The sequence below is a fragment of the Pongo pygmaeus genome, chromosome 1 (genome assembly GCF_028885625.2).
Source record: "Pongo pygmaeus isolate AG05252 chromosome 1, NHGRI_mPonPyg2-v2.0_pri, whole genome shotgun sequence".
NCBI classification, from domain to species: Eukaryota; Metazoa; Chordata; class Mammalia; order Primates; family Hominidae; genus Pongo; species Pongo pygmaeus.
The window spans coordinates 229918815-229943690 of record NC_072373.2 but is presented as its reverse complement, the minus strand read 5'-3'; the positions used below and the strand labels follow the sequence as shown (position 1 = coordinate 229943690).

At 54.9% G+C, this 24876-nt stretch overlaps 1 protein-coding gene across 13 annotated transcripts; it reads left to right on the top strand.

Moving 5' to 3' along the window:
• The first annotated feature begins 731 nt into the window (after positions 1-731).
• Positions 732-24802, top strand: TTLL10 (tubulin tyrosine ligase like 10). Of its 13 annotated transcripts, none has more exons than XM_063660917.1 (16): positions 732-1238; positions 1528-1633; positions 1736-1801; positions 6056-6483; positions 7029-7079; positions 7376-7682; positions 7829-7947; positions 8077-8206; positions 9111-9185; positions 9742-9827; positions 10459-10630; positions 11509-11680; positions 12332-12472; positions 23468-23584; positions 23959-24052; positions 24304-24802. In XM_063660917.1, the coding sequence occupies exons 1-16, from the start codon at positions 1040-1042 to the stop codon at positions 24711-24713; spliced, it is 2673 nt and encodes an 890-aa protein (XP_063516987.1). In that variant the 5' UTR covers positions 732-1039; the 3' UTR covers positions 24714-24802. The 13 variants fall into 13 exon arrangements, with proteins under 13 accessions (XP_063516987.1, XP_054301664.2, XP_054301696.1 ...); XM_054445652.2 differs by having other exon boundaries at positions 1198-1238; positions 1542-1633; XM_054445689.2 differs by lacking the exon at positions 7029-7079.
• Positions 24803-24876: the final 74 nt, after the last annotated feature.

The following is a 24876-nucleotide window of genomic DNA, read 5'->3' as shown; positions in this document are numbered from 1 at the left end:
AGGCAGATCACCTGAGGTCAGGAGTTCGAGACCAGCCTGGCCAACATGATGAAACCCTCTAAAATTAATAATAAATTAATAATAAAATAATTATAATAATATATAAAATAATAAATATATAAAATATAAAATAAAATTAAAATTAAAAATAAATTAATAATAAAAATACAAAAATTAGCTGGGCACTGTGGCGGGCGCCTGTAATCCCAGCTACTCGGGAGGCTGAGGCAGGAGAATCACTTGATCCTGGGAGGCGGAGGTTGCAGTGAGCCGAGACCGTACCATTGCATTCCAGCCTGGGCAACAGAGTGAGACTCCGTATATTGAAAAAAAAAAAAAGAGAGAGAAGGTGAGGGTTAAACAAAGACACACAGAGAGAAAGCATGGCTTTGCAGCAACACAGGTACATTGCAAACACCTGCGGAGGCGGGGGACCAGCTTGATGCCAGAGCCCACCGCCGCCTACGGGCTGGGGTGCCTATAGGTATGGGTGGGAGCAGCCCGGGCCGCATGGCTTCATGATGAGGCCATTTGTTTGGCCCTTGTTCCCGCAGAAGGTAATCGTGATGTTCCTCGGTGTTTTTCCCAGCAGAGTGTTCAAGTCAGGTGTCGGGCAGGCTGTTCCTCACGGCCCAAACCCCTGCGGAATGCTTCACTTTGGCTGAGGTCTGTGACACGGTGAGGGGCTTACAGAATGGCGCAGTTTGGACCGACAGATGTGAGTCCCCCTCTGGGGGGCACTCACTTTTCGGAGCCCCCGGTTCCTGTTTGCAGAGAGGGGCACAGCGGCACCTCGTCCTGGGCTGTGGAGTGAGAACAGGGACCCGACCACGTGAAGCACAGAGAATGCTCAGGGATCCGCAGCCGTGTATCCAGCCAACATCACCAGGCTGCACGCGGAGCCTGGCCCGGGCCAGGTCCTGGGGTACCGAGCATGGGTGGGGCCTGAGAGACGGCTCAGGGACCATCCTGGGAGGGCCGGGCGGAGGGGCAGCGACCGGGGCTCAGGCCCAGCAGTGACTGGGAGGCAGCTGTGCCCATGAAGCTGCGCCCTTCTCCAGCCTCAGCCCCCAGCCCAGCTTCCCGGGCCGGCCCCACCGCTCAGCAGACCCTCCCTATCCTCCAAAAACCCACGCTCACCTCTGGGTTCCGGCTGGGCGGTGGTTGCCAGGAGACGGTTGCCGGGTCACCACTGTTGTTTCCTGGCCCCGGCTCCCAGGACCTTGTGGGCTGGGCAGGTAACAGGCACCAGCAGCCACCAGCCGGGCTCCAGTGGGCTCGGCCCCGCCCTCCTATGCCCTGCCTGCGGGTCCCCTCGGGAGGCTGCCCAGGAGAGAAGGAGGCTGGGGAGGGGACTGGACAGGGATCGGGTAGGGTGGGGCCAGGCTGAGCCTGCTCTGCGGGTCCCGGATCCTAGCGCCACCGTGCGAGAGGCTCGGTCCCAGGCCAGGCCGGGGAACGGTGTGTGTACCAGGTGGGGTGGGAGGGCTGGGCAGCCCTGGGACAAGCTCTGTGGCCTGGGACCAGGTCTGCCTCCGCAGAGCAAGCCCTGGACGGACGGCTGCTTGAGACCACAGGTCGTGCATCCTCTGACAGCGGCCTCCGGCCGGGAGGCACCAGCTCTTCGAACAATGTCAGTACCTTCTTAGGGCCCCAGGTGGCCAAGCTTGGATTCCAGAGGGAGAACTCACAGCAGGACACTAACATGTGGTCGCTTTTTGGATGATTTCTTCAGGTTTAAAAGTCTCTTCTGTTCATCCTACCAGGGTGCTGTCTCCTGCCGGTCTTTTCATCTCACCAGGTAAAACGCTTATTTTACAATTTATCGTAAGGTCGTGAACCGAGTTTCCACGCCGCCTTTACACCATGTCCCCATCGAGGGGCGTCACGACCGTCCTCCACCCCGGGCGTCACCAGCTTCCCGAGTCCCACTGCTATAAAGGACGCGTCGGTCAGCATCTCGGAGTGAGACGCTTTCCTTCTGGATTTAGAATCGTCTGTCAGAGACTCCAAAGCACATTTGCTAGATCGACAGGCATGTGGAGCCAGTGGCTTCTGACGCTTGGGAGTCTGCGTCCCACCTGCGTTCAGGCCCCAGGTTCACCACACACACAGCGGGCAGCCGCTTAAGAAACCTTTGATTTCAGTCCAGGGACGGTGGCTCACGCCTGTAATCCCAGCACTTTGGGAGGCCGAGGTGGGCGGATCACGAGGTCAGGAGTTTGAGACCAGCCTGGTCAACATGGAGAAACCCCGTCTCTACTAAAAATACAAAAATTAGCCGGGCATGGCAGCAGGCGCCTGTAATCCCAGCTCCTCAGGAGGCTGAGGCAGGGGGAATTGTTTGAACCTGGGAGGCAGAGGTTACAGTGAGCCGAGATTGTGCCACCGCACTCCAGCCTGGGTGACAGAGCAAGACTTCGTCTAAAAAAAAAAAAACCTTTAATTTCAATGACAAGAAATAACAGCTCACAACTTATTTAGTTATTTCTGAACATAATAAGGACACAAAGTTAGAAAAGCCCAAAGGAGGCCTCAGGCTTACAGTGAAATCAGCACCTGGCTGCCTCTTCCAGCTGCTGCTTCTTCTGCAGCAGAAGAGACGGAGGCAGTTTCCTGGGTGGGGGAGTGGGTGCTGTGCTTCCGCTTTCTAACTGCCTGTTTCCAAAAAGCACCTGATGCTGCTGCTTCTGGAGCTTCCAGTGCAGAAATTCCCCATGGACAGTGAAAGGGGCTTGTCTTCCACACACTGCCCTGTCCATATCATCCCAGCACGAATGATGTTTGGGGCAGAGCTGCCCAGCCTCCCCGGGTGGCGCCCATTTGTTTTCCTCAGAGTTGACGATCGCCTTGCTTTTCACATGTGCTTGTGTTCCCTCCTATCCTGAGCTGTCCTTGAGTTGTCCCTGAGTTGTCCCTGAGCTGTCCCTGAGCTCTCTGCCTCCCCCTCACCCCCTCACCCCCACAATCACCATCACCACAGCCCTGTGGACCGCGCAGTGTGTGGCGGGTGCTGTCCTGACATTACATGTGGAAACTCCATCTTTGCAGCAACCCTGCGAGGCTGCTGCTCCCAGCTGCTGTGCAGGTGGAGAGAGGCTGATGCTGTGCAGGTGGAGAGGCTGACACTGTGCAGGTGGAGAGAGGCTGCCGCTGTGCAGGTGGAGAGGCTGCTGCTCCCAGCCGCTGTGCAGGTGGAGAGAGGCTGATGCTGCGCAGCTGGAGAGGCTGACGCTGTGCAGGTGGAGAGAGGCTGACGCTGTGCAGGTGGAGAGAGGCTGCTGCTCCCAGCCACTGTGCAGGTGGAGAGAGGCTGATGCTGTGCAGGTGGAGAGAGGCTGACGCTGTGCAGGTGTCACTCCAGCAGGTCAGATCAGCAGGTCAGATCAGCAGGTCAGATCAGCTGTGTAGGCAGAGAGGCTGGAGCACACAGTCATCAGGTCAGCTGCAAGCTCACAACTGCTGCATCTTTTCCCTGACACCTCACTCCTGTGAGAGTCTTCCAGGCTTCCCGGAGGGACGGACGTCTCCTCACCTTTTCCCACCTCCACACCTGGTAGGCCAGGTATGGAATTCCTGGAATTCCCCACTGGGAGCCTCTCGGGCCGGTTCCAGCCCTGTGTGTCCCCAGGAAGGCTGGAGGGCCGCTAGTGGCCTCGGTGGGCACCCAGGGCTGGCCAGGACCACGCCTCCTTCCTCCGGCTCTGTGCCTGTGTCTCCCTGGGCCTCCCCTCTCGCCTGGGGCCCCACAGTGACCCTGCTGTGTGGCACCTCGGCTTCACACCCACAGTCCCATCCCCAGGGTTCCCTTCTGGGCAGTTTCCTTGACTTAAATCCCAACCCTGGTGTTGCATGTTTAATTCCCACCGGCTCTTTTGTATTCTCTGTGCCTTTGCTTTAAAAGCTGCAGCTCTCTGAGGGGTCCTGTCTCCACCACCCTAGCCTTTTGCAGGCGGGTTTGTTTCCCTGTTTCTCCCCTTTCCTCTTCCTCTGTGTGCGTCTGCGTGTCTGTGTGTCTGCATGTCTGTGCATCTGTGTCTGTGTGTGTCAGCGTCTGTGTGTGTGTGTGTCTGTGTGTGCGTGTGTGCAGACGTGTCTGCGTGTAGGTGTAGGTGTGTCTGTGCATGTTTATAGGTGTGTGTGTGCATGTCTGTGTGTCTGTGCATCCGTGTGTCTGTGTGTGTGTGTGTCTGTGCATCTGTGCAAGTGTGTGTAGACATGTCTGTGTGTATCTGTGTGTAGGTGTGTCTGTGTGTCGGTGCGTAAGTGTGTCTGTGTCTGTGCGTGTGTGTGTGTGTAGATGTGTCTGTGTGTCATTCTTTTTTTTTTGAGACGGAGTCTCGCTCTGTCGCCCAGGCTGGAGTGCAGTGGCACGATCTCAGCTCACTGCAAGCTCTGCCTCCCGGGTTCAAGCTATTCTCCTGCCTCAACCTCCCGAGGAGCTGGGACTACAGGCGCCCACCACCACACCCGGCTAATTTTTTGCATTTTTAGTAGAGACAGGGTTTCACCGTATTAGCCAGGATGGTCTCGATCTCCTGACCTCGTGATCTGCCCGCCTCAGCCTCCCAAAGTGCTGGGGTTACAGGCATGAGCCACCGCGCCCGGCCTTCCACAGTGCTGGGATGACAGGCGTGAACCTCCGTGCCCGGTCATCCGTGTGTCACTCTTGACCTCCCACAGTGCTGGGATTACAGGCGTGAGCCACCGCGCCTGGCTGTCCTTGTGTCACTCTTGTTCACACTTGGGAGTCCCTCTGATGATGCCTGTTGGGCCTGGGCAGCCCCTTTGGCTGAGAGCCAGTACTTTAGAGGATCCCCTTCCCCAGCAGGACTCCTGGGTGCTGAGAACCCATGAGAAGGAGCTGAGGTCTCCCATTTAATGCAGAGTCTCACACGCACACATCTGCTCTGTGCCAGCACAGGGTCCAGCCTCTTCCAAAAGTCCTCCTGTTCTGGGTGGGGAGGAGTCTCAGGGCTCCTGACTTCTTCCATTCTCACCCAGCCCACCCTAGGAAGAGGGCGTGAGGCTCTCCTGGCCACAGGTGGGGGGCCCAGCCTGTGTTCTGCTCCTCCCTGAGGATGGGCCCCAGTGGCCCCACCCGGCTGGGTCATCGTGCTGACGGCTGCCTCAGTTTCCCCGCCTTCCCCTGCCCGTGGGCTTCCTCGTTGTCTCCTTCCCTACTGTCACTCAGGCGGGGCAGGGAGGGGCAGACACAAAAGCCTCATGCGGGCGAGAGCAGTGCCACCGTCTCTGCAGGTCAGATCAGCCGCAGGGGCTGCCTTTGGAGAGCTCTGCTCCCAGCCTGAAGCCTCAGGCCTACCCCAGCCTTCTCCAGCCTCGGAGCCCCCGCAGCCTCTGCCCGACACTGCCGTGTGCTCCCGTCTCCTGGGCGAGTTCCTTCAAACCCTTGAAAGCCCTCACCTAAGCCGGGCGCGGTGGCTCACACCTGTAATCCCAGCACTTTCGGAGGCCGAGGCAGGCGGATCACCTGAGGTCGGGAGTTTGAGACCAGCCTGACCAACACGGAGAAAACCCATCTCTACTAAAAATACAAAAAGTTAGCTGGGCATGGTGGCGGGCGCCTGTAGTCCCAGCTACCTGGGAGGCTGAGGCAGGAGAATCGCTTGAACCTGGGAGGCAGAGGTTGCAGTGAGCCGAGATCGCACCACTGCACTCCAGCCTGGGCCGCGAGAATGAAGCTCCGTCTCAAAAAAAAAAAAAAAGGCCTCACCTCCCAAGCAGCCCCAAGATGGGTTTGTTTGCTGGAGACAGAGGTAGAAAGATCTGTCGAGGAACTGGCTGAAAATTCCTAAGTTACAACATGGGAAGGTGTTGCTGGGGACAGTGTCCTGGGGGTCCGGCCTGGCACCCAGGGGCGGCCACAGGGGAACCCTGATGGCAGGTACCAGGCAGCTGCACACAGCCCACAGCTGGGCTCCGGGGTCAGCAGCGGAGACAGAGGAGACCCCTGCTCAGGCCAGGGAGCCCTCCCACCCTCCATTCTTCAGGAAGGCGCCCCACCCAGCAGGCCTGACACTGCCCCTCCTTCCAGCTGGCACCCAGGCCGAGCTCAGCCACGCCTGAGGAGCAGCTCCGGCTGGGGAGGACGTGCCCGGCAGAGACAGGGTGCAGAGACAGCCTTGCCCCCACACGGCGCCAGGCCCCACAGCTGCCACGGAGACGGGAGCCAGCCGCACGCACAGGCTCAAGCCCACGGCCCTGGGAGGCGCCCTTTCCTGGGCAGGGTGGACCTGACTGCCAGCTCCATCCAAGTGCTCGGGCCTCGGGCCGCCCGGAGTTCCCACAGGAGGGTCAGGGTGGCATCTTCCCTGCAGGGCCCTCGCCCTGGCACCCCCCGGCCAATGGCCCACAGCTGCACCCGGTTCATCCACCGCCGCGGACCGCCCACTCGGACCCAAGCCGGCTCCAAGAGGGGCAAGAGGCCAAGGATCCAGCGGAGGCCTCGGGCTCAAGTCTCAGGTGAATAGAGCAGCCCTGGGTGGCCTCCTACCTCTCCAAGACCAAGGCCTCCCTGGGACGGGCGCCCCATCCCCAAGGAAGTCAGTCGGTCTCATGGGGCAGGGGCAGGACCCACACACGGACGGGCGCTCCATCCCCAAGGAAGTCAGTCGGTCTCATGGGGCAGGGGCAGGACCCACACACGGACGGGCGCCCCATCCCCAAGGAAGTCAGTCGGTCTCATGGGGCAGGGGCAGGACCCACACACGGCCGGGCGCTCCATCCCCAAGGAAGTCAGTCGGTCTCATGGAGCAGGGGCAGGGCCCACACACGGCCATGCCCCGCTGCTCCGAGAGAGGGGCCGGCTGTGGGTGCCGGGCTTTGCAGGCACAGAGGGGAGCCACCGCACTCCGTGGCCCAGGGTTCCACCTGGCTGGTACCACCCCCGGAAGGGCAGCCCCTCGTCTCCCGGCCTGACAATGGCCCCTTGGGTCACCCGTGACATCATCATGGACATTGTGACCCCTGCCCTCCTGGGACCATCCCTGCGTCACGTCTGCACCCAGCACCGGCCTCACAGCCCAGCCCCTGCCCTGCACCAGGCCACTGCCCTGTTGGTGAGGAGGGTCGGAAGGGCGACCTCCCTGCCCCCTGATCCGAGCTCCCCACCCCCACCTGGAACCTGCCGGCGGGAAGCCTGGCCCTGGAGGGTGGTCACGGCCCCTCCCCAGGTGTAAGCAGTCCCCAGGCTGCCTGGTGGGGTCAGAGCTCAGGCTGAACTTGAACCCCAGACAGGCCAGGGGGATTGTCCAGGGTCTTGGAGAAATGGGCTGGGAGCAAACTGGCTGAGCCATGTCCGGGCTGAGTGGGCAGCTCCTGTAGCCACCCCAGTGGGACCCCACCCTGTTCACAGGCCCGGCCCACAAGAGGCCAATGGGGAGCAGCCAGGAGGAGGGACTCCCGTGTCAGCCAAGCCAGCCAGACCACGACGCAGGTGGGCACTGTGGGCCGGACCTGGAGGGGACAGAAAGAGCCTCCGCCACGCCCGGACCCCCTGGGCTCCTGAACAGCCACCCGCCTGCAGACTCGGATGACACTAACGCCACCAGGCCCTCAGCTGCCCTCCTGGAGGGGCTCCTGCTGGGGGGTGGGAAGCCATCGCCCCACAGCACCCGGCCGGGGCCCTTCTTCTACATTGGAGGCAGCAACGGGGCCACAATGTGAGTAGCAAGCGGCCCTGAGCGGCCCTGGTCCCCCTGAATACCCACCGCCTGCTCCTGGGGCCCAGCCCGGCCTCCGCTGGCTGCCCACCATCCCCAACCCCTTGCCTCGGCCCCCAGGTCACCCCTGCCCCCACCCCTCGCAGCATCAGCTCCTACTGCAAAAGCAAGGGCTGGCAGCGCATCCAGGACAGCCGCCGGGATGACTACACGCTGAAGTGGTGTGAGGTCAAGAGCCGAGACAACTACGGCAGCTTCCGGGAAGGTAGCGGGAGCCGGCACCACGGGCGGGCAGCCTGCAGGGGCCTCCTGGGCCGGAGCACAGGGCAGGTTGGAGGGGTGGGGACCGAGGTCCTGCGCTCCCTCCACACGAGCCCTGGCCTCTGACCTCCAGGAGAGCAGCTGCTGTACCAGCTTCCCAACAACAAGCTCCTCACCACCAAGATTGGGCTGCTCAGCACCCTTCGGGGACGGGCACGGGCCATGAGCCAGGCCAGCAAGGTGCTGGGGGGTGCCCAGGCCAGGTGAGTCTGCCCCTGCCCCTGCTACCGCCCCTGCCTCTGCCCCTGTGCCTGCCTCTGCCCCTGTGCCCACCCCTGCCCCTGCCCCCGCCCCTGCCCTTGCCCCTGCGCGTGGCCACCCAGGCTCCCAGGCTGGCTCCAGCCCCTGCCCCTGCCCCTGCACCCACCCCTGCCCTTTCCCTTGCCCCCGCCCCTGCTCTTGCCCCTGCCCTTGCCCCTGCCCCTGCCCCTGGCCACCTGGGCTCCCAGGCTGGCCCCAGCCCCCACCTGTCAGCACCTGCCTCCACCTTCCACCTGTCCTTTAAAGGGCCAAACCCCTGTCCCATAAACCCACCCTCTTCCCCGTGGCTGAACGGGGAAGATCCCAAACGTCCCCAACCCACTGGGCTTGACACCCACCCACCTGTCCATCTCACAGACCCACCCAGGTACAACCCACCTGTCAATCTGCCTTCACCCCAAACATTCATCCATCCAAAATCCCACACCATGCCCACCGTCACCTGTGGGTGCCCTGAGTGAGGCCGTCCATCGCTCACCCAAGTCTGGGCCATCCATCCTAGCGACTTCGTCCTCCTGCTCCCAGCCCCACCCACTGCCCTTCTATGGACCCACCTATCCCTCCCCACTTCATTTGGCCCAGACATTTTTGCACGAAGCACCCACCCAGCCAACCACAGCTGCCTCCATCTGCACCCCCCGCCCCGGTTGCCCATGACACCAGCTTTACACCATGTCCAGCATCCACTTCCAGCCTGGAGCAACACAGCTGTTTCCCCCAGGCACCGCCGTCCACCACAACTCACATGTCCACCCACTCACCACCCATGCCCCGTCCCCCAGTCCCCACCTGCTCCAAGCACCATGAGCTGGCCCCTCAGTCCAGGTGCTGTCCCCTGGGCTGCAGGCTGGAAAAGGACACAGCAGCGCCCGCCCTGGAGGACCTCCCGTGGACAAGCCCAGGATACCTCAGGCCACAGAGGTAGACTCAGCCCAGCTGTGAGGGGCCCTTCAGACAGAAGTTCAGACCTAAACCTGGTGTCGTCTGAAAAGGAGAAAGCGGGGCGGGGGTCCCACACAAAGGAAAACCACGAGCTAGAGTCAGAGGTTCAGCCAGGCCAGGCCGAGATCCACGCTGACCCCCCGCCACCCCCGTGCACACAGAGCTGGGGCGGGGCCCGGGGCTCAGGCCGCGCTCTCTGCCCATCCCAGCCGTGAGGACACTGCCGTGAGCTGGTGGCTCACAAATGGCTGAGACGGTGCCAGCCGGGAGAGCAACCGTGAGGGAAAAAGCAGCCAGCGGGAGGGGCCCAGGTGGGGGTCAGCGGCCAGAAGGATGCAGCCAGCAGCACAGCCCGTTGCGGGGGGAGGCGCTGCAAAGGGGCAGGAAATGCAAACTCCCCACAAGGAGAACGGCCGCGGGCGCCAGGTGCCAGTGCCCACGCTCCCTCCTGCCGGGCCACAGGCTGGGCCTCAAACCGCCCACCCAGCCTGGGGCGAAGGGACAGCAGCTCATCCTCCTGCTTCCCTGCCTGCAGGGTCCTGAGAATGGAAGAGTTTTTCCCAGAGACCTATCGCCTGGACCTCAAACACGAGAGAGAGGCCTTTTTCACTTTGTTTGATGGTGAGAGGCTGCTGGCGGGACACCAGGCTGGCCCTGGGGAGACAGGGTCAGGGCTGGACCAAGGCGGGGGCTGATGAGGGCATGGCTGGGTCTGGAGGGGCTGCGTGGGGCGGGACGAGACAAGGTGGCCAGGAAGGGGCCAGGGCTGGGCCTGGTCTGTGTGGGGACTGAGGAGTTGGAAAGGGGAGGGTCTGGCCTTCGTGGAGGTTGGGGTATGAGGGCACTGGGGCCGGGGCTGGAGCTTGGTCCGGGTGAGCGTGGTCGAGGCACGGGCAGGAGCTGGGGCCAGGCGTGTGGTTAGCGCAGGGCCAAGGTTAGAATGGCCGGGCCGAGGGTCGCAGCCTGGAGGGCAGGGTCCCAGCCTGGAGGGCCGAGGGTCGCAGCCTGGAGGGCCGAGGGTCGCAGCCTGGAGGGCCGAGCGTCGCAGCCTGGAGGGCCGGGTCCCAGCCTGGAGGGCCGAGGGTCGCAGCCTGGAGGGCCGAGGGTCGCAGCCTGGAGGGCCGAGGGTCGCAGCCGGGAGGGCAGGGTCCTGGTCGGGCCTTAGCGGGGGCGTGGCCGGGTTGGGGGCGGGGCTAGGTGGGGCGGGGCTAGGTGGGGGCGGGGCCGGGGGCTCAGGCCGCGCTCTCTGCAGAAACCCAGATATGGATCTGCAAGCCCACGGCCTCCAACCAGGGCAAAGGCATCTTCCTGCTCCGGAACCAGGAGGAAGTTGCCGCCCTGCAGGCCAAGACCCGGAGCATGGAGGACGACCCCATCCACCACAAGACGCCGTTCCGGGGGCCTCAGGCGCGGGTGGTGCAGAGGTGCGGCCGCGGGTGCCCGGAGGGGTGAGGGTCTGGGCCGGCTGACCCGGGCCCCACTGGTGCGGTCAGCAGGGCCGCCGAGGAGCCCTTGGCCGTGCAAGGCAGCCGCACCACCAGCCCCTGTGCAGACCACAGCCGGGCCCCCGTGTAGCCAGCGGAGGGAGGGGTCACACCAGGCCGGGGTCACAGACACGGGATCCAGGGTTGAGGGGTTGGTCAGTTTGTCCTTCAGCTGGGGCCCCCTCTGTCCTGCAGGTGGCCTGGCCTGGGTGGCCTCCCAGCTGCCGGCCCCCCTACTCCCCGGCCCAGCTGCAGCCTTCAGGCCGATGGCCAAGCTGACCACTCCTTCCCTGAGTGGGAAGGCTTCCTCCAGAAAGCCCTGTGGCTGCACGAGGCTGAAGGTTTAGACCTGTCCACCTCACCCCCGGCCCTCCTAGAGCCTCACTCTGGCCACAGCTGCCATCCGCCGTCCCCGGCTTCCATCGGCTCATCCCTCGCGTCCCTCCACCTGGCGTGCTCTCCGCCTGGCGCGCCCCCTCTGCCTGCTGTGCTCCCTCTGCCTAGCGCGCCTCACCGCTGCCCGCCTGGCGCACTCCTTCCCTTCCTCTCCAAAGCCACTTCATGCCCTCCTCCTCCTCCAGGCAGCCCTCCGGGCTCCTACTGCGGTTATGTCCTGGGGCACCCATGAGGGTGCCAGGCCTTTCCTCCCAATTCCCCTGACATATTCAGGCCCAGAAATGCCCTCTTTCCCTGGAGGTCACACCTGGGACAGAGGCGGGGCACTAAGGAAATGGCCCAGGCCCAGGGTGGGGTGTGGGGGGACGCAGGCCAGGCTGGCCCCGTGGCTCAGCCCAGCAGCCCCGATGTGGTGCCCCCAGGTACATCCAGAACCCGCTGCTGCTGGACGGGAGAAAGTTTGACGTGCGCTCCTACCTGCTCATCGCCTGCACCACACCCTACATGATCTTCTTTGGCCACGGCTATGCCCGCCTCACCCTTAGCCTCTACGACCCCCGTTCCAGCGACCTCAGCGGCCACTTGACCAACCAGGTAAGAGTCTGCCATGGGTGAGGGCCCTCCCTGCAGCCTTGGGATGAGATTAGAGGGAGGTTCTCACTGCTAGGGGATGCAGAGGGGGTGCAGCTACAGACGGAGGTGGCCCAGGCCGGGAGATGTCTCAGGCCTGGAAGTAGCCTGGGCTGCCCTCGCCGGCAGTGAGCACTGCCTCTCACCTCCCTCTTTTGGCGCGTGGCAGGGACCCCGTTAGCTGGTGAAAGGGCTCAGAGCCCTGTAGCCCCCAGCAGGCAGCCTGGCTCCCAAGCCGCAGCTGAGTTTTCTGAGGATGGGGTGTGGGCGGACGTGGGAACCGAGGGGATTCTGAGGCCGTCAGAGGAGGGGCCCTGTGGGCAGAGGTTTCTGGGGACGGGTCTTCATGGGAAAGTCCAGGGTAGGGGCCTTCTGTGAAGATCTGTGGGGTCCTCACGGCTGAAGGGGGGTCTCAGCGGATGAAGGTGTTTGTGGGAGGGTCTTTGCAGGCAGGTCATGGTGGGGCGGGGAGGCAGCAAGGTTGGGGGTGGCTGTCTCGGGGACCCCCCAGAGAACAGGCCTTCTAGGTTAGGGGGATGTTCTCTTGGGGACCCCCGTGAGGACAGGCCCTCTGGACACTCTGGGAGCCAGTCTCCAGGCACCGTGTGCCCCCAGTTCATGCAGAAGAAGAGCCCTCTGTACATGCTGCTGAAGGAGGACACGGTGTGGAGCATGGAACACCTCAACCGCTACATCAATGACACGTTCTGGAAGGCCCGGGGCCTCCCCAAGGACTGGGTCTTCACCACCCTCACGGTACGTCCACTGTGCCCTCCAGTCTGGGGGTGAGATCCCTCGGGGCGGGGGTGTGTGGTCAGGCTGGGCACCAGGCACACAGATGTCCGTGGCATGAGTGGGCGGCTGTGCTAAAGTGTGACCTGACCGTGTGGAACCAAACCCTTCCAGCGTCTCTGCTCACTTAGCTGGTAGTGCCTGTCCCCAGCAGCCAGCAAAGGCCCAGACGGAAAGCCCAGTCGGGGGTCTGTCGGCACGAGTCCCACGGGCAGCCTCGCCATAGGGTCAGGGGACAGCCCGGGGTCTGTTGGCACGGGTCCCTTTGAGCAGGCTCGCTGTAGGGTCAGGGACAGCTCGGCTTCAGTGACAGACACCATGTGAAGAGTCTGTTCCTTTCAGATCCTCCATGTGGCAGGCAGGGCCGTCAGCAGCCCCTGGGCCAGGTGTCCTAGAGCAGCAGCAGCTGCCGGTGCAGGCCTGGACTCTCCCTAGCTAAGCGCCATGTGCGGTGGGGTGTCCTAATTTTGCAGGATTCCCTTCCGTGGGGTACCTGTGGGGTACTTCAAACAACCCTGGCAGCAAAGGCCCTTCAGCAGTGTGGTGTGAAACCGGGATAAAAACGGGGCTTGGCTGAAGGACTCTTATCTATCTTGGTCACCCCAGCCAGGCCCCGGAAGCAGCAGCCAGGGACGATCCTTCCTCACCCACAGGCGCGTGTCACTGTGGCTGGGACGGCGGCGCTCAGAGGAGCCTCCAGTTACTTTCCTCACATCTCCCAAACTCTCTCTTAATTGCGATAATTCACAGAACATAAAATTCACTATCTTAAAGTGTGCAGTTCAGTGGCTTTTAGTATTTCAAAAGTTGTGCAATTATCACCACCAATTCCAGAACATTTCATCACCCCAAAAAAGAAACACTACTAATGAACCGTCACAGCTACATTGCCGGCCATTCCTGGCCGCCGCTGATGGACCTTCTCTCTCTCCTGTCTCCTTTCTCTTAGCGTGGTGTTTTCAGGGTTCATCCACGTAGTCCACGTATCCTTTTCTTTTCTTTCTTTTTTTTTTTTTTGAGACAGAGTCTCACTGTTGCCAGGCTGGAGTGCAGTGGCACAATCTCAGCTCACTGCAACCTCCACCTCCCGGGTTCAAGCAATTCTTCTCTCTCAGCCTCCCAAGTAGCTGGGACTACAAGCACCCGCCACCACGCCCGGCTAATTTTTGTATTTTTAGTAGAGACGGGGTTTCACCATGTTGGCCAGGCTGGTCTCGAACTCCTGACCTCAGGTGATCTGCCCGCTTCAGCCTCCCAAAGTGCTGGGATTACAGGCGTGAGCCACTGTGCCCGGCCATGTATCCCTTTCATACAATGTTCTGTCATATGGATGGACCCTATTTTGTCATCAGCTGGTGGACACTGAGTTTTATTATTGAGCTATTATGAATAATGCTACTATAAATATTCACCCAAAAATGTTTGTATGAACATATATTTTCAGTGCTCCTGAGAAAATACCCAGGAATGGGGTCGTGGGTCACAGGGTGACACACTTAACTTTCTGAGGAACCAGGAATAACTTTTCCAGTTTCTCCAGGTCTTGCCAACACTTGTTATTTTCCTTTCTTTTTTAAAGAATCACCATCCAGTCGGTGTGCAGGGATATCTCATGGTGGGTTTGATTTCCATTTTGCTAATGACAAATAACTTCATGTGTTCACTGGCCAGCTGTGTATATTCTTTAGAGAAATGTCTATTCAAATGCTGTGGCTGTTCTTTACTGTCCAGTTGTGAAAGTTTTTTTTTTTTTTTTTTTTTTTGAGACGGAGGCTCGCTCTGTCGTCCAGGCTGGAGTGCAGTGGTGCGATCTTGGCTCACTGGAAGCTCCGCCTCCCGGGTTCACGCCATTCTCCTGCCTCAGCCTCCCGAGTAGCTGGGACTACAGGTGCCCGCCACCACGCCCGGATAATTTTTTTGTCTTTTTAGTAGAGACAGGGGTTTCACCGTGTTAGCCAGGATGGTCTCGATCTCCTGACCTCATGATCTGCCCGTCTCAGCTTCCCAAAGTGCTGGGATTACAGGCGTGAGCCACCATGCCTGGCCAAAAAGTTCTTTACATATTCTAAACACTAGGCCTTTATCAGACATATGATTTGCCAATATTTTTCTTGAATATTGTGGCTGTCTTTTTACTTTCTTGATAATGTCCTTTGATCACAAAATCTTTTAGTTTTGATGAAATACAATTTATCCATTTTTTTCCTTTGGTTACTCATGCTTTTAGTATCATATCTAAAAATCCATTGTGCCAGGCACGGTGACTCATGCCTGTAATCCCAGCACTTTGGGAGGCTGAGGTGGGTGGATCACCTGAGGTCAGGAGTTCAAGACCAGCCTGACCAATATGGTGAAACCTCATCTCTACTAAAAATATGAAAATTAGCCGGGCGTGGTGGCAGGTGCTTGTAGTCCCAGCTACTTGGGAGGCTGAGAGAAAAGAATTGCTTGAACCCAGGAGGTGGAGGTAGCTGTGAGCCAAGATCGTGCCACTGCACTCTAGCCTGGGCAACAGAGCAAGACTCCACCTCAAAAAATAAAAATAAAAAAATAAAAATCCATTGCACTTTAGGAGGCTGAGGCAGGTGGATCACCTGAGGTCAGGAGTTTGAGACCAGCCTGGCCAATGTGGAGAAACCCCACCTCTACTAAAAATACAAAAATTAGCTGGGTGTGGTGGCGTGCACCTGTAGTCCCAGCTACTCAAGAGGCTGAGGCAGGAGAATCACTTGAACCCGGGAGGCAGAGGTTGCAGTGAATGGAGATCGCACTGCTGCACTCCAGCCTGGGTGATAGAGCAAGACTCCGTCTCAAAAAAAAAAAAAAAAATTGCCAAATCCAGCAGAGTGAAAATTACACTTACGTTTCTTTCTAAAATGTTATAGTTTTAGCTCTTACATTTAGGTCTTGGATCCATTTTCAGTTAATTTTTGTGTATGGTGTGAGTTAGGGATCCAACAGCATTGTCTCGCATGTGGTTATCCAGTTGTCCCAGCACCACGTGTTGAAGAGACTATTCTTTCCCCCATGGAATGGTCCTGGCATAGTATCAAAAACCAATTGACCAGAGCTGCAAGTGTTTACTTTTGGACTCTCAGTTCCATTCCATTACTGTATATGTCTGTCTTTATGCCAGTACCACATGGTTTTGATTGCTGTAGCTTTGTAGTAAGTCCTGAAATTGGGATATGTGAGTCTTTCAATATTGTTCTTTTTCAAGATTATTTTGGCTATTTGGGGGCCCCTTACAATTCCACAATTCCATATGAATTTTAAGATTGGCTTTTCCATTTCTGGGGAAAAAGTCCATTGAAATTTTTTTTTTTTTTTGAGACGGAGTCTCGTTCTGTTGCCCAGGCCGGAGTGCAGTGGGGCAATCTCAGCTCACTGCAACCTCGCCTTCCAGGTTCAAGCGATTCTCCTGCCTCAGCCTCCCTAGTAGCTGGGATTACAGGTGCCCACCACCACACTTGGCTAATTTTTGTATTTTTAGCAGAGACCAGGTTTCACTGTGTTGGCCAGGCTGATCTCGAACTCCTGACCTCAGGCGATCTGCCCACCTCAGCCTCTCAAAGTGCTGGGATTACAGGTGTGAGCCACCGCACCCAGCCTCATCGAAATTTTAATAGGCATTGCATTGAATCTGTAAGTCACGTAGTAATGGCATCTTAACAATATTTAGTCTTCCGATCCATGAATATAGGATGTCTTTCCATTTTTCTAGGTCTTCTTCCATTTCTTTCAGCAATGTTTTATAGTTTTCAGCATACAAGTCTGTCACCTACGGTAAATATTATTCTAGGTATTTTATTATTTTGACACTTGTGAATAGAATTATTTTTTAAATTTCCTTTTTGGATTGTCCATTGCTAGTGTATAAAAATAAAACTGATTTTTGTGTGTTGATCTTGTATCCTTCAACTTTGCTGAATTCACTTATTAGCTCCGTGTGTGTGTGTGCATTCTTCAAGATTTTTATATAAGGATCATGTCATCTGGAATAGAAACAGCTTTACCTCTTCCTTTCAAATTTATATGCATTTTATTTCTTTTCTTACATATTGCTGGCTACTTCCAGAACAATGTTGAATAGAAGTAGCAAAAGCAGTCATCCTTGTTTGTTCCTGATCTGAAGAGGAAGGCTGTGGGTTTCTCATAAATGCCCTCGTCAGGTTGAGGAAGTTCCCTTCTATTCCTAATTGGTTACGTGTTTTTTGTGAATATCATAGAAGGATGTTGAAATCTGTCAAATGCTTTTTGTGTCTCCACTGAGATGATCATGTCTTATTTCCCCTTCATTCATTAATGTGTTGTATTGCACTGATTAACTTTCATATGACAAACCCCACTTGACGATGGTATAGAACCATTTAAATTTAAATATGCTGTTGGATTTGGTTTGCTAATATTTTAATGAGGATTTTTGTGTCTGTGCTTATAAGCAATATTGGTCTGTAGTGTTCTTTTCTCGAATGTCTTTGACTGGGTTGGTATTGAGGTAACCCTGGCCTCATAGCATGTTAGGATGTGTTCTTTCCTCTTTTATTTTTGGAGTCTTTGTGAAGGATTGGTGTTAATTCTTTGTTTGGAATAATTCACCAGTAAAGCCACCTGGGTTTTTCTTTGTGGGAAAGTTTATTATTATTATTACTAATACTGCTGCAATCTTTACTTGTTATAGGTCCATCCAGATTTTCTAATCTTTAGTCTGCTTTATTTTACTAAGAATTTGTCCATTTCACCAGGCGCAGTGGCTCACGCCTGTAATCCCAGCACTTTGGGAGGCCGAGGCAGGTGGATCACGAGGTCAGGAGATCGAGACCATCCTGGTTAACACGGTGAAACCCCGTCTCTACTAAAAATACAAAAAATTAGCCGGGCGTGGTGGCGGGCACCTGTAGTCCCAGCTACTCGGGAGGCTGAGGCAGGAGAATGGCGTGAACTTGAGAGGCAGAGCTTGCAGTGAGCCGAGATCGCACCACTGCACTCCAGCCTGGGGGACAGAGCAAGACCCCGTCTCAAAAAAAAAAAAAAAAAAGAATTTTCTTTTAGGTTTTCTAAAGATAACCATTTCTTCTAGGTTATCTAATTTGTTTAGTGTACATAGTATTCCCTTGTCATCCTTTTAATCAATATAAAGTCTTTTTCCCCTTATTTTAGTAATTTGATTCTTCTCTCCTTTTTTTTTTTTTCTTTTTGGTCAGTCTCTCTAAGGCCTTATCAATTTTGTTGATCTTTTCAATGAACCAACTCCTGGTTTCACTGATTTTCTCTATTGTTTTCTATTCCATTTATTTCCACTCTATCTTTATTATTCCCTTCTCACTGCTTGCCTTGGGTTTAGTTCGCTCTTCTTTTACTAATTTTTTTTTTTTTTTTTTTGAGATGGAGTCTTGCTCTGTCACCCAAGCTGGAGTAAGTGGCACGATTTCAGCTCACTGCAACCTCTGCCTCCAGGGTTCAAATGATTCTCCTGCCTCAGCTTCCCGAGTAGCTGGGACTATAGGCATGTGCCACCACTCCCAGCTAATTTTTTTGTATTTCTAATGGAGACGGGGTTTCACCATGCTGGCCAGGCTGGTCTCAAACTCTCTTTTTCTAATTTCTTAAGGTCAAAAGTTAGGTTATGATTTCAGTTTTTTCTTCTTGCTTAAGGTAGGTGCTTAGTGCTATACATTTTCCTCTGACCACCACTTTTGCTGCATCCATAAGATTTTGTGTGTTGTCTTCATTTTCATTTGTCTCAAAGTATTTTTATTTTTATATTTTATTTTATTTGAGATGGCGTTTCACTCTTGTCACCTAGGCTGGAGTGTAATGGCGCAATCTCGGCTCACTGCAACCTTGCCTCCCGGGTTCAAGCAATTCTCCTGCCTCAGCCTCCCGAGTAGCTGGGATTACAGGCACCTGCCACCACATCCGGCTAATTTTGTTTGTATTATTAGTAGAGATGGGGTTTCACCATGTTGGCCAAGCTGGTCTTGAACTCCTGACCTCAGGTGATCTGCCTGCCTCGGCCTCCCAAAGTGCTGGGATTATAGGCGTGAGCCACGATGCTCAGCTGCAAAGTATTTTTAAATTTCCTTTGTGAGCTTTTCTTTGACCCATTGGTTGCTTAAGGACCTGTTATTTAATTTCCACATATTTGTGGTTTTTCCAATTTTCGTTCTGTTATTGACTTCTAATTTCATTCCATTGTGTCAGAGAACATACTTTATAATTTCAACCCTTTAAAAATTATTGAAAAATTATTGGAGCTGGTGTGTTGGCACATACCTGTAATCCCAGCTACTCAGGAGGCTGAGATGGAAACATTGCTTAAGCCCAGGAGTTTCAGTCCAGCCTGGGCAACACAGCAAAACCCCATCTTTAAAAAAACAACAAACTTACCATTCATTAAGTGGATCATTAAAAAACAAAAACAAAAAACACTTGAAACTTGTTTATGTCCCAGCATATGGCCTATCCTGGAGAATATCCATGTGCACTGGAGAAGGAGGTGTATCCTGCTTTTGGGTGTAGTGTTCTGTAGATGTCTGTGCCGAGACCAGCTCGGTCAGGGAGACCCTAACCCAGCGGCGCTAGAGGAATTAAAGACACACACACAGAAATATAGAGGTGTGAAGTGGAAAATCAGGGGTCTCACAACCTTCAGAGCTGAGAGCCCTGGACAGAGATTTACCCACATATTTATTAACAGCAAACCAGTCATTAGCATTGTTTCTATAGATATTAAATTAACTAAAAGTATCCCTTATGGGAAACGAAAGGATGGGCCAAATTAAAGGAATAGGTTGGGCTAGTTAACTGCAGCAGGAACATGGCCTTAAGACACAGATCGCTCCTGCTATTGTTTGTGGCTTAAGAATGCCTTTCAGTGGTTTTCCACCCTGGGCAGGCCTGGTGTTCCTTGACCTCATTCCCGTCAACCCACAACCTCCCAGCGTGGGCGTTAGGGTCATTATGAACATGTCACAGTGCTGCAGAGATTTGTTTATGGCCAGTCTTGGGGCCAGTTTATGGCCAGATTTTGGCGGGGGGGGGGCCTGCTCCCAACATGTCTGTTAGGTCTGTTTGGTTTATAATGTTGTTCGGGTTCTTCTATTTACTCATTAATCTTCTGTCTCTGTATTGAAAGTGGGATATTCAGTTGTCTACTTCTCTCTTCAGATCTGTCAGTTTTTTGCTTTGTGTATTTTGAGGCTCTGTTGTTGGGTTCGTGTATGTTTATGATTATTAGATCTTCTTGGTTTATTGTTATAAAAATTTTCTTTTACTCTGCAGTAATAATTTTTGTGTAAAGTCTATTTTCTGTGATATGAGTGTAGACACTCCAGTTGATATCAGTGTAGACACTCCAGTTCTACTTTGGTTACCATGTGCGTGGTACATCTTTTTCCATCCCTTTACTTTCCACCTATTTTTGTCTCTGAAACTAAAGTATCTTTTGTAGATGGTATATCATGTTTTTTTAACAAACTCCGTCAATGTCTATTAATTGGAAAGTTTAATTCACTTACATTTAATATAATTACTGATAATGGGCACGGTGGCTCACGCCTGTAATCCCAGCACTTTGGGAGGCTGAGGCGGGTGGATCACAAGGTCAGGAGATCGAGACCATCCTGGCTAACACGGTGAAACCCTGTCTCTACTAAAAATACAAAAAATTAGCCGGGCATGGTGGTGAGCGCCTGTAGTCCCAGCTGCTCAGGAGGCTGAGGCAGGAGAATGGCGTGAACCCGGGAGGCGGAGCTTGCACTGAGCCAAGATTGCACCATTGCACTCCAGCCTGGGTGACAGAGCGAGCCTCCGTCTCAAAAAATAATAATAATAATAATTACTGATAAGGTAGGATTTACATATGCTATTTTGTTATTTGTTTTCTATGTCTTATGTCTTTTTTTGTTCCTCAATTTCTCCATTACTGCCTCCTATTGTTTTAGAGACGTATTTTCTAGTGTAGCTTTTTTTTTTTGAAACAGAGTTTCGCTCTTGTTGCCCAGGCTGGAGTGCAGTGGCGTGATATCGGCTCACTGCAGCCTCCGCCTCCCAGATTCAAGCGATTTTCCTGCCTCAGCCTCCCTAGTAGCTGGGATTACAGGTGCACACCACCACAACAGGCTAATTTTTTGTATTTTTAGTAGAGACGGGGTTTCACTATGTTGGCCAGGCTGGTCTCAAACTGCTGACCTCAGGTGATCCACCCGCCTCAGCTTCCCAGGGTGCTGGGATTACAGGCGTGAGCCACCACGTCTGGCTTAGTGTAGCATTTTAATTACCTTGTCATTTATTTTACTATATGTTTTTGAGTTATTTTAGTGGTTGTCCTGAGGATTACCATTAATATTGTATCTTAATTTACTACAATTAGGGTGAGTGTGGTGGCTTATGCCTGTAATCCCAGTGCTTTGGGAGGCTGAGGCAAAAAGATCATATGAGGCCAGGCGTTTGAAAGCAGCCTGGGCAACATAGTGAGACCCCATCTCTAAAAAACAAAATTAGCTCGGCATGGGAATGTGCACCTGTAGTCCTAGCGATTCAGGGGGCTGAGATGGGAGGGTCACTTGAGCCCAGGAGGTCAAGGCTGCAGTGAGCTACAATCAAACCACATTATCCCAGCCTAGGCGACAGAGCAAGACCCTGTTTCTAAAATAAAAAATGTTCTAAAATGAACAATTCAGTTTTTATTAATACCAAGTTAATTTCAAAAGTATACAAAAACACACTGCTCCTAAAAGTATACAAAAACACTCCTCCTACACAGCCCCACCCCTCTCATGCTGTTGTCACAAATTACAGCTTAGTATATTTGTGTCTGTCAACATGGATTCATAATTATTGTTAGGACAAAACAATCACATACAAAAAATACATGTATGCTGTCTCTTATATTTAATTACACAATGACCTTTTCTGGGGCTCTTTATTTCCTCCTGTGAGTTCCAGTTACTGTCTAGTGTCTTTTCATTTCAGCCTGAAGGATGGTAGGGCAGGTCTACCTCTGTTTTTGTTTATCTGGGAATGTCTTACTCTCCCCTTCATTTTTGAAGCAGCTTTTGCTAGATGTAGAATTTTTGGTCAACAGTATTTTTACTTTTGGTAATTTGAATATGCCATCCCACGGCCTGCCCACCTCACGACCTCTAATGAGAAACTGGCTGTTCATCTTTCTGTGGATGCCTCGTACATAACGAGCTGCTTCTCTCCTGCTGATTTCAACGTTCTCTATCTTTTGGAAGTTTGCTGATGAGGTGGTGGATCTCTGAGTTTATCCTACTTTGAGTTCATTGAGCTTCTTGAATGTGTAGATTGTTTTTCATTAAACTGGGAAGTTTTCTGCCATTATTTTTTCAAATATTGTTTCTGCTCCTTTCTCTTCTCTCCTTCTGGGACTTCCATTATGCATATGTTGGTCCATTTGACAGTGTCCCACCCACAAGTCTCTGAGGCTTTATTTTTCTTCCCTCTCTCTCTTTCTTTCTTTCATTTTTTGTTTTGAGACAGGGTTTCTGTCACCCAAGATGGAGTGCAGTGGTGCAATCTCAGCTCACTGCAGCCTCCTCCTTCTGGGCTCAAGCAATCCTCCGGCCTACCAGCCTCCCAAGTAGCTGGGACTACAGGCACACACCACCATATCTGGCTAATTTTTGTATATTTAGTAGAGATGAGGTTTCACCATGTTGGCCAGGCTGGTCTAAAACTCCTGACCTCAAGTGATCCACCTGCCTTGGCCTCCCAAAGTGCTGGGATTACAGGTGTGAAGCAACTGCGCCCAGCCTCCTTTTTCTTTCTGTTCCTCAGACTAAATAATCTCCATTGGCCTATCTGCAAATAATTCAAATCTGCTGTTGAGCCCTTCTAGTGAATTTTTTATTTGTTCTACTTTTCAACTTCAGAATTTCTATTTGATTCTCTTTTATAATTTTTCTCTCTTCACTGATATTCTCTATTATTTGACAAGACATCATCGTCGTACTTCTTTTTTTTTTTTTTTAGTTTTAGTAGAGGCGGGGTTTCACCATGTTGGCCAGGCTTGTCTTGAACTCCTGACCTCAGGTGATCCACCCGCCTCAGCCTCCCAAAGTGCTGGGATTACAGACGTGAGCCACCGCGCCCGGCCCATACTTCTTCTTTTTAGACAGTCTCACTGTGTCACCCAGGCTAGAGTGCAGTGGCACAATCTCCGCTCACCATAGCCTCTGCCTCTTGGGCTCAAGCAGTCCTCCCACCTCAGCCTCCTAAGTAGGTGGGACTACAGGCATACACCACCATGCTTAGCTAATTTTGCTACTTTTTTGGTAGAGACACGGTCTCCCTATATTGCCCAGGCTGGTCTCAAACTCCTGAGCTCAAGTGATCCTCCTGCCTCAGCCTCCCAAAGTGCTGGGACTACAGGTGTGAGCCACGCGCCCAGCCCTCACACTTTCTGTTAGTCCTTTCAAGTGGGATCGTCCAAGGAACTACTAGACATAAGAAAACAAATAATGACAATTTTTTTTTTATAAATGAGGTCTATTTTGCTATCTCCAGTTCTGGGGATGCACGCTGTTGTTTTTCTGAGGCAACCATTGAGCTGGGGAACAGAGGATGAAACCAGAGCACGTTAAAATACAACATAATTCACGGCTATTACCAAGATTCGGGATTTTATGTATCCCATTTGCTATCCGTCTCTTCTGCTGTGAAACAACTGCTCAAGGGCAGAGATTTCCTGTGAGTTTTCCTCACTCTTGTATCTCCAGTGCCTGACACAGGACAGAAGCTGCAGGAGTCTGTTGAGTGAGTTTCTGGCTGTGAGCCTGCGAGGCTGAGTGCACGAACGTGTGGGCAGGTGTGGCAGTACAGGTGCGGGTTCAGATGGGAGTGCAGGTGAGGGATGTGGCTGTGGCTGTTCAGACCTGGGGTGTGATCAGGGCCTATGGGCTGCAGCCAGGATGCCTCCCTGCCTCCCTGCAGAAGCGGATGCAGCAAATCATGGCCCACTGCTTTCTGGCCGCCAAGCCCAAGCTGGAGTGCAAGCTGGGTTACTTTGACCTCATTGGCTGTGACTTCCTGATTGATGACAACTTCAAGGTGCTGTCCTGGGCGGCGGGGGGGATGGTAGACAGATGCAAGGAGGCAGGGGCCATCCGCACACCCTGACCACACTGGCAGGCCCCAGGCAGACTCTGCAGTCAGCCCCCACCCTGCCTGCATGCAGCCCTGGGGATGGGTGTATCCACGAGGCTCACCCCCTATGCAGCTGGGATGGAACTGCACCCCCTCCTCAGAGCAGCCCCCTCAGGCCGGAGCTTCAGACCCTCAGAGCTTCAGTGGACAAACGGGAGCGAGGCTATAGAAAGGAAGCAATCTCCTAGAGCCATCTGTCTGAATGAGGACCAGGGCCTCTGCCTCCTGCTGGCCCAGTGGGCTCGGGGTGAGGAGGGACTGACTAGCGTCTGGGGCAGGTATGGCTGCTGGAGATGAATTCTAACCCAGCCCTGCACACCAACTGCGAGGTCCTGAAGGAGGTCATCCCAGGTGTGGTCATCGAGACCCTGGGTGAGCCTCCAAGCCCCCACCCCACACCCCCACAGCCTGCCCAGTCTTGAATGCCCACCCGCCCTCTTCCCAAGTTCAGACCCCCACAGATGGGGCTCTTCCACCTCCCAAGGGCCTGTGTGGCAGTGCCGCCCCCTACCCCAACCTTCCCCACACCTCAGCCCACCTGGGTCCCACCCCTCACACCCTCCCCACCCCATCCAGCCCCAGCCTCTGCCCCCCACTCACCCTCTCTCCCCCACCCGCACCAGACCTGGTGCTCGAGACCTTCCGGAAGAGCCTGCGCGGCCAGAAGATGCTGCCTCTGCTGTCCCAGCGCCGCTTCGTGCTCCTGCACAACGGTGAGGCCGAACTGTGGCCGCGCCTGGGGGGCTCGTGCAGCCTCCGCCGCCGCCTGCCCCCGCCCACCCGCCAGGCCAAGTCCTCCGGGCCACCCACGCCGCACGCCCCAGACCAGCCGGGCGCCCGCAGGCCTGCGCCACCTCCCTTGGTGCCGCAGTGTCCCCGGCCACCCGGCCCCAACCTGGACAGTGCCCACGATGGAGAGCCCCAGGCCCCGGGCATGGAGCAGTCGGGCGCATGTGACAGGCACCCGGCGCAAGAGCCTTCCCCGGGGACAGCCAAGGAGGAACGCGAGGAGCCCAAGAACGCGAGGCCCTAGGGGCGGCCACCCGCACCCCACGCCCCTCGCCCAGCGCCCCAGCCGCGCTGCCTGCCCTCAGGGACCTATAAAGCCTACTTTGTTACAAACACAGTCTCTGCAGCAGTCCTGTCACCTCAGCGCCCCTGAGCCCATGCCCACCGGGGTCGTCCCCACCACGCCA